This window comes from Gordionus sp. m RMFG-2023, chromosome 4 (assembly GCF_954871325.1).
Source record: "Gordionus sp. m RMFG-2023 chromosome 4, tfGorSpeb1-WG-v2, whole genome shotgun sequence".
NCBI classification, from domain to species: domain Eukaryota; kingdom Metazoa; phylum Nematomorpha; class Gordioida; order Chordodea; family Parachordodidae; genus Gordionus; species Gordionus sp. m RMFG-2023.
In genome coordinates this window covers 24,748,232-24,757,535 of record NC_088778.1, presented here as the reverse complement: position 1 = coordinate 24,757,535, position 9,304 = coordinate 24,748,232, and the positions used below count along the sequence as shown (strand labels likewise).

The window sequence follows — 9,304 nt, the reverse complement described above, 5'->3', positions numbered from 1 at the left end:
GAATTATCACCATTAAACTGGACACTCGCCCAATTACATGCTAAATCTGATTGTTTAAACTTCGTTCCACTAACATTCTTGCTCTAGACTTCGTCTGATATCCAGATTAATAAACAACTTTATGATCTCAGGATTCATACCCTCCTCTGAATATTGGAAAATATAATAAATAAAATTAAAATAAAGAATAGTAGTTGATCTGAATTAATAGCTCGGATTAAATTATTTATAAAAATATATATTGAAATAAAAGATACTTTCTCCATATTTTTTAAGAAAAATTTAAAGAAACGTTTTGCGTTATCGTTACTCAAAAAAATAAACGCGTTACTCGTTATCTTCTAAATCAAGTAACAAATGGTGTTCCTTTTCCTCAAAAATGGTAAAGCCGTTAGTAAAGATGTTACTTTGCAGCACTATAAAATATATAACTTAGAGATAAAAATAAAATTTTTCCTAAGTTGCCTAACCCATCTAGCTAGGCACGTATAGTTTTGATGTTTAATATTCTGCTAAAATATAAAAATGTTTTGCAGGAAACGTCAATACTTTGTATTTATAATGATAATAAGAAGTAGGGCTGTGCCGATATTAAATATCGGATCGGATCGGTCCCGATATTTGGCGTTTTTCAAAAATATCGGATCGGCCCGATACCTGTAAAAAACCCGATCCCATCCGATCCTTTTACTAAAAATGCAATTCTTATAAAACTTTTGAGTAATGAAACTTTGAATTATTATTTTTTAATAAAAAAATTTTTTTTAAAATATTTTAAAAAAAAATAAATTTTTTCGAGTTTCTATTTTACATTAATAATATTTTATAAATAATTTTTTTTTAAACAATGCAAATGTTATTTATTTTTTTAAATAGATTTTACAAGTTTTTTTATAAAAATAGAAAGGAACACCCAAAGTTTTATTTATTTTTAATTTTTTAAAAAAATAACACCAATTTTATTATTTATACTTTAAATAAAAATTATTTTAAATATGGTCTGAATTATGGAAATATTTTGATAAAGATGAAGGTAATTTTGCAAAATGCGTCATCTGCGGAATTCTAATTTCACGGGGAGGAATACTGAAAAATTCGTTCAATACAACTAACATTAGGAAACATCTGAAACGTTGCCATCAAAAGGAATTCGAAGAGCTATCACAAAAAGAACGAGAAATATTAGAAAAAAAAACAAATCAAATTTTTAAAAAAAAGAGCCCTGAAAGTCAGCCAACAATATCAGCCATTCTTAATAAAACTAATATTTGGAAACATTCTGATCCTAAATCAATAATAATTTCTAAATTTATAGGGGAAATGATAGCGTGTGACCACCAGCCGATTTTTATCTTGGAGGATATAGGCTTTAAAAGGCTTTTACATCATTTATGTCCAAATTACAAAATTCCCAATAGAAAGTATTTTTCGCAAGGAGTTATTCCGGATATATATGAAAAACTCTCCGAAAAAATTCGTAAAGAAATTTTGGTTGACGATTCTTTTTTATCCTTTACGGTAGATATATGGACTAGAAATTCAGGTGGCGATTCTCACATCTCATTAACATGCCACTATATAAACCAAAATTTTCAACAAATTAATAGAGTTCTAAATGTTAAAACATTTAATGAGTCGCATACAGCAATAAATATTGCTCAAATTTTAGATGAAATTATTAATTATTGGGGTATAAAGAAAAATAAAATACACCTAATCATTAGAGATAATGCACCCAATATAACTTTGGCCATGAAAAATGGGAAATTTCAAAGCGTTTCTTGTTTTGCACATAGTTTGCAATTGGTTGCACAGGCAGCAATTTTATCACAGAGATCTATTATTGACATGCTTGCCCGGGTTAGAAAAATAGTAGGACACTTTAAACATTCTTCTATTGCACAAAATTGTCTAAAAGAAATCCAAATTCGATTAAGTCTAGCCCAGCACAAATTAATCCAGGATGTGCCCACCCGTTGGGATTCTACCTATTATATGCTCGAAAGATTGATAGAACAAAAAAGGGCGGTACAGCTGTTCATTATCGATAATCCTAATTTGGGAAATCTCTCATTATATGAGTGGGAATTAGCAGAAAGGGTAATTGATGTTCTTGAACCAATTCAGAGAGTAATAAAAGAAATAAGTACGGAATCATGTTCAATTAGCAATGTTATACCCTTTGTTGAAATTCTGAAAAGTGAATTAACAATTAATGGGGACACAGATAGAGGTGTGCAGACTATGAAGAATACCACTAATAATCAATTAACAACTCGGTTTTTTGATATTTATAATGATGACAATTATGTTGTCGCAACATTACTTGATCCTCGATATAAGGATTTCTTTTTGCCAAAAAACATATCATACATAGAAAAGCTTAGGACTGCATGTGATTCTTTTTTTAAAGGTGATGATAATGTTCAACTTCCAATTTCTAATAAAGATTCGCCAGGTTTTATATTTTTTAAAATAAATTTAGATTTTATTGTTAACTTAGGTAATGACAATGAGAAAAATGTTCCACATAACATTAAAAAATGCAAATTTAATTTAAGGGATGCTTATAAATTGAAAATCAAAGAAAAACTAGTAATAAATGAAATCGATAGTAATGTAAATGATGACCTGCCATACCTAATAGAAATCAAGGAATATTTAAAAGAATCTTTATATATAGAAAGTATGACAATATATTTTTCATATTAATTTAAATATTGCTTGGTTGGGCTATGATTGACCCATTTGTTTGGGTGATTTTTCAAAATCAACAAAAGATTGGGTTTGTATGAAACCCACTATTTTATAAATGCTAATTTTATATTTGTGTTATTTATTTAGAAAACTCGAATAACATTGATGATATTAATATTATATCCCCAGTGAATCCACTTGAATATTGGAGAGTTAATGCTGTAAAATTTCCAACTTTATCAACACTTGCACGTAAATTTTTGGCTCCTCCAGCAACAAGTGTCCCATCTGAGTCTGCCTTAGTACAGCAGGGGATATTGATAGTCCTCATCGTAGAAGCCTATTGCCTGAAAATCTAGAGGCTCTTATATTTATTAAAAAAAATCTAATATATTATAATTTTATATATTAAATATTACAATTTTATAAACCAACATAAAATGGATATATTATTATATATTTTTTTTTAAATTATTGTTGAAATAAAAAAATTAAATTATGCATAATTCTTTTATGCAAAAAAAATATTGATTTATTAATTACATTTGGTTCAAAGAGGGGTGGTAAAAAATTAATATAAATATCGGATCGGTTTTGAACCAATATCGGAAAATATCGGATCGGATCGGTAAAAAATATGTGGATCGGCACAGCCCTAATAAGAAGTCTCAAAATATTGTAAAAAATGATAAGAAACTGGTTTTTACAAGAACACCAGTTTATGGAGAAAGCAAGTTATTCAAATAATTCTTTTGATTGACTACTCTTTACTGCTAATGAATGTTTAACCTCATATCACAATAGGATAATGATGTTTAGCATCAAACATTATGGATTTTAATATATGGTTTGTTGAAATATTAGGTAATGTTATAAATTTTCTTCAAAGCAAAAATTAATGTTTTAGAATAGCTATTGCTCTCCGTTTATAACTTCGACCTAGGTTGGAATACAGAAAGAATCGGTTTCTGAAGTTACGGGGGTGATATATTGCAGATTAGAAACGAGCGCATGATTTGGGGTAAGTGATATCATATTAAAAATGGATGGTGTTATAAAATAATTTTACATACTATTATACCTAAAATATATCATTTCTACAAATACGAATAACAAAATTTGATCCGAAAATTAATTTTTTTTTTTTAAATTTTAATTATAATTTTCATGCATAAGAAATATTTTAAGATAAAATCCCTTAATTTAAAAAAAAAAAAATTTAAGATAGAATTTAATTATCGAATCAAATATTGGACGAATCAAATTGGATAATGTTTTTATTATTCGTAAGAACAGGTATAATACAATTATTCGATTCAAGAATACGTATAATGCATATTCGTGTTTTTGTAGGTATATACCATAATGGTATAATAAATTGGTTAATGAATTTTGAGTTGTAATAAATAAAAGACAAGATAATAAGTCAAATTTGGGGAAAATTTATTTTGACGAAATAATTTCTATTTAGTTTTTTATGATTATATAAAAAAAAATATCTACTTTAAAAACAGGTAATATAAAAATATTATGATTAAATTAATTATATTTTTGAATAAGGATAAAAATTTAGGTGATAAAATGAGGCTAAATATATTATAATTAAAAATTGATGGTAATAAAAATGGAGGTTAAATATAACTTAATTGTTTAGTCCTTTAAGTTGGGGCAAGTACCCATAAGTTATAAAATAGTATAAGCCACTATTGGTGCAACTAGGGAAGAAGGGTGGAGTCAATATATATTTTTTTTTAAATTCGAAGATATCTTTAAAAAATATTTAAATTTTCCAAATATTTACTTTAAAAAAAGGTAATATTATAAATATTTCTCAAAAGTAATAAAGTTGAGCCCCCCCTGAGATTGTAAAAGGTAGAGAAGTCACTGCTGACGTAAGATTTAATTCAAAATAAATAACTTTATATCTAAATATTTTTTATTAAATACGATTTATAATTTGAAAAAGGATATATATTACAATTTGATAAAATAAAATTTATAGTATTCTTATAAGCATCAAAAATTGTAAAGCGGGTTTCACTTATTTGTCTTCTCGTGACGCAAAATATCTGGAAACCTTTAATATAAATATATATTTTAAAATTTAAAGCCATTCAATATTAAAAATTTATTTAATACCATATCGACAAATTTTTTATAATTCTCTTTGGCCTCTTTTAACATGGCGTTATTTCTGGCAATTTTTTCGTCCAATATCTTTTTCAAACTTTGTTCTTCGGCTCTTAAATCATCAAAGGTGCCACTTGCTTTCAATAATAAGTCAATTGTTTGAGATTTTTTACTAAATTATCGAAATGAAAAGATCGTCTTAAAAATTAATAAACTTTAATAATAAGTAAAAAATTAGAGTATGATATAAAAAAAATTCAAATGAAATTGAAGTTAACCTTTTTGCATTTGCAATATTCAAATTTTCGACTCTGGTATTCTCGTTATGATTACACTCCAAATTAGATATTTTATCTTTAAGCTTCGCATCCTTCTCTGTCAGTTGATCGATTTCCAGGGCATACTTCTGATTCTGAGAAACCACTTTCTCAATTTCAATCCTTTCTTCATCGAGTTGTACTTTGATGGACCTTTTAGTAATTTATTACGAATCTAATTTTTAATCATATTTCAAATTAGCTCACTCGTTTTTATTCCTATATATATCGTCGGCTTAGAATTAAAGTGTTCTATATTCCCATTTTTGCAAAATGTATTTTTTTTATTCTATGATAACTAAAAGTAGGTAATGGCTAAATTTCGACTAAGAGCCTGCTGGAGAAAATCCATTAATATTAAGGTGCTTTAATTTATATTAATTTTCCAAATTCGAGCTGCTATCTTTTTTGGAAAAACTCCAAGGCCAAAGTGATCGTTTTTGATTAAAAACTTGGTTTATTAGCCGGCTAAAATTATGGTAATTATCCTACTAGAGTGATAAATCATTTTCAAGTATTCTTTCATATCAACAATAAAAAAATGTTAAAATAAAATTTAAAATAATGCAAATAATGGATTATTACAGTGTGATCTCCTATTTGCATGAAATATTAATATTTTTTAAATTCTCTCCTAAAAAAAATTTTTTTTTAATGATATAAAACATTATAATAATCAGCTGATATATATTCTGGTCTCATGAAAAAATTTAAACCTTTTGGCCATTAGAATTTCGTCGTATTCATCCATCAAAATTTGCAACTTGGGAAATGTGGAGAAAACACTTTGACATAATAGGGTGTGATCATCTCCCGATTTTAATTTACTGATTAGATATTCCTTTTTATAACAAAATTTGAGAATATTGTAAATAAATAAATATAATAGTTTACAAGTCTTATGACCTATAAGTAGACATGTGTAACCAGTTCCCATCATCATGGGCAATTTTACCCTTTGCCACAACTCTGGGAATTTGGTTGAGCTATGCTGTAAAGTTTGCTGCTCAATTTTTTTTACAGTGTCAACAAGTCATTAAGAAATTATAAAATATAACTATTCAATGAGATTTTAACTATTTTACTACTCAGAAACCAAAAAGAACAATAATATCTATAGAGAAAGTAGAATCATAGGATTTGAAACATTTTCAATCATATCTTTATTCTTGTTAAAGAAGAAAATGTTTTCATTGGTAGAAGTTTTAATGGGTAGAGTTGCCAAAATATAATCATTTTATTATATTTTAAAATTATATGGCCCCCCTTTATTTGTTATACAAGTATAATATTTATTGCTAAATAATTTATGAAGCACACAGCTTACTAAAGTAAATCATGATTTATTATCAATTTAACTTGTTAAAATACTTTTTGCTCTTTAAGATCTTCAAATTTTTGATTCATGGATACCATTTCCTCTGTTAAAAAATTTGGATTTACAACTATTTCCTCAGACAATTTTTGATTTTTCAAATGTAACTTTTATCATATGCTTAAGTTATATTTGGTAAATTTAAATTTTACTTCATTAACTTTTTTATTTAAATGTTCATTTTCTTCTTTATTTGTTAAATCTTTCTTTATAAATTCCATTCTATTATTTAAAGTGTCAATATCTGATTTTATAAAATTATTTGATTTTTCAAATTCATAACATTTTTCATTGTCCTATGAATATCACATATTACGTTATTATAAATTAAATTTTAATACATTTTCACCAAGTGCACAATTAATTTTCCCTTTATAATCATCAATATTAGATTTGATGCCATCAACATAATCCATTTTTTGTTGAATATTTGTTTGCATGTTGGAAAGTTGTTCTGTTATTTTGAAAAAATATTGCTTATTATCTTTCAAATAATCAAGAAAGTTGCATATTGCTCCAAGTATCTTGACCCACTTTTTAAAATCTAATTATTTATTATAATATATGCACATGTAAAATTATTACCTGGTACAATTATATCTGTTATGAAAAAGTCTGGGCACCCCAAATTCATAAGAGTATTGTGTGCCATCAACCCATAGGTAGAAAGATGGTTAATATCTTGATAATTTGAGGCATTTATATAATTATTAACAACATAATTTTCCTTTGTCATTAAAATCGAATCAATATCATAATTTAAATATTTCTCCAAAAATGATTTAATAATCATCAACCTAGATTGAATAAACTATTATAAAGTTTATTTTAATTGTATGCAAAAATTTACTTGAGGATTGCATAATGATTCTAAGGAACCAGTAAATTCTGGAAAATATTCTTTAAGTTTTTTTTTAATTTCTAAAATTGCAGGTTTTGCTTCCATAATTTTGAATTTCGCGCAATCCTTTTATTGATAAATATTGATACGTCGGTCATCAGGAAACATATGGGTTTATATTTTAACCATCTTTTTATAATATTCACCCTAATCTATATATGGCTAATCTTATAAATTTACAACAACCTCTTCAAGAGATTAATTTCGGGAAATAAATATGTATAACCTGACCTCGACTCAATTAAGATATCAAATAACAAAGACGAGTAGATACAATGACATATATATCAAATCTGACAGGTGATGTAATCTTTTTTATAACACATTCAGATAGGCTCTCCAAAAAATAACTAATTCTTTAATGAATGAATTACATGTATTTGTATTTTACCAAAAGAATATCAAACAAATTTTTTAGTACTACTGCCATTCTTAACAAACATTTTTCTCCTGATAATATTTTCTCCCCTCTTAATAAAGTCAAATTTCAAGAATGCTCTAACATAGATCATCGTTGGACCTACAATGCCGATCATTTAATGAAAATCAGACAAGCTGCAGTTCTAGTTCCTTTATGCATAGTTGATCCTGCTGATTATTCCTTGGAAAACGTACAAATGTAATATAAATTTTTGTTAAATAACTAATACAAAAATTCATCAAATTAGGGCATGACTAAAATATGTGCCCCCTATCAAAGAAGCTTAATTTAAATTATATTATTACAGAATCTTATTTAGCTTCATAAGATGAGTTAGAAAATGTTGTTTTTTATTTAAAAAAATGGCAACATAGTAAAAATTTTAAAGAATTATTTTTTTACATGACTAAACTATGTGCCCCCTGTCAAAGAAGCTTAATATATAAAAATTGAACGCAGAATCATATATAACTTATTAAAAGGAATCAACAAATGTTAATACTAAGTTTATAACTTATTGAGATTTTGAAAATACACTTAATTTCTTCTTTTTTGACTAAATTTTTTTTAAAATATTACTATATTGCCATTTTTTTTAAATAAAAAAAACATTTTCTAACTCATCTTATGAAGCTAAATATGATTCTGCATTAATATAATTTAAATTAAGCTTCTTTGATAGGAGGCGCATAGTTTTTGGAGGCGCATATTTTAGTCAAGCCTTCAAATTATCCTAATCTATTTAAAATAATTTATATAGCCCTCTGATACCCTCAAGTAGTATACTTTTTATAAGACGTACCAAATTTTTATTCCGCAACAGTGGTGACATAAGTTTTCCAGGTGGTATTTTTGAAATTGATAAAGACCAATCCCTCAAAGACACAGCTTTAAGAGAAACATTGGAAGAGGTAGGCTTAAATCCTGATCGCATTGATTTATGGAGTGAACTAAATCCTTTCCCAAGTCGTGATTTAAAAACACTCATAACTCCATTCGTTGGTTTTGTATCTGGAGGTTTTATCAATGAATCACAGCTTAAATTATGTGAAACTGAAGTTGAACAAGCTATATTTGTACCTATCAGGGACCTATGCAATCCCAATAATATAGCACATACTCAATACAAAATAGCAGGCAAAATGACTTACTCACTCCCTATATATTTTGTTAAACCTCCCAAAAATAACCATAATAAATTTATAGATATTAAGAGTAAGTCATTGGAAGATTCTAAAATCAGGATTTGGGGTCTTACTGCTATTATTCTTCACCATGTTTTGAAAATTTTGTTACCACCCAGTGTTTATGGATACAAAATTCCATTAATACCCAAAATTGAAACGATCACAAACATTTAAAGCTGTATATAGAAAAAATACATCTTTTTATATTATTTATATATATATATTTATTTGTATATGTAATTTTTATGATGTTTTCATTCCACATATGTGATATAA

At 26.5% G+C, this 9,304-nt stretch overlaps 2 protein-coding genes across 2 annotated transcripts; both read left to right on the top strand.

Moving 5' to 3' along the window:
• The first annotated feature begins 1,027 nt into the window (after positions 1–1,027).
• On the top strand, positions 1,028–3,056 carry LOC135928752 (zinc finger BED domain-containing protein 4-like). Its single transcript, XM_065465207.1, has 4 exons — positions 1,028–1,033; positions 1,219–2,458; positions 2,504–2,686; positions 2,845–3,056. The coding sequence occupies exons 1-4, from the start codon at positions 1,028–1,030 to the stop codon at positions 3,054–3,056; spliced, it is 1,641 nt and encodes a 546-aa protein (XP_065321279.1).
• A 4,693-nt stretch (positions 3,057–7,749) lies between these two features.
• On the top strand, positions 7,750–9,304 carry LOC135928295 (nudix hydrolase 3-like). Its single transcript, XM_065464736.1, has 2 exons — positions 7,750–8,039; positions 8,602–9,304. The coding sequence occupies exons 1-2, from the start codon at positions 7,786–7,788 to the stop codon at positions 9,200–9,202; spliced, it is 855 nt and encodes a 284-aa protein (XP_065320808.1). The 5' UTR covers positions 7,750–7,785; the 3' UTR covers positions 9,203–9,304.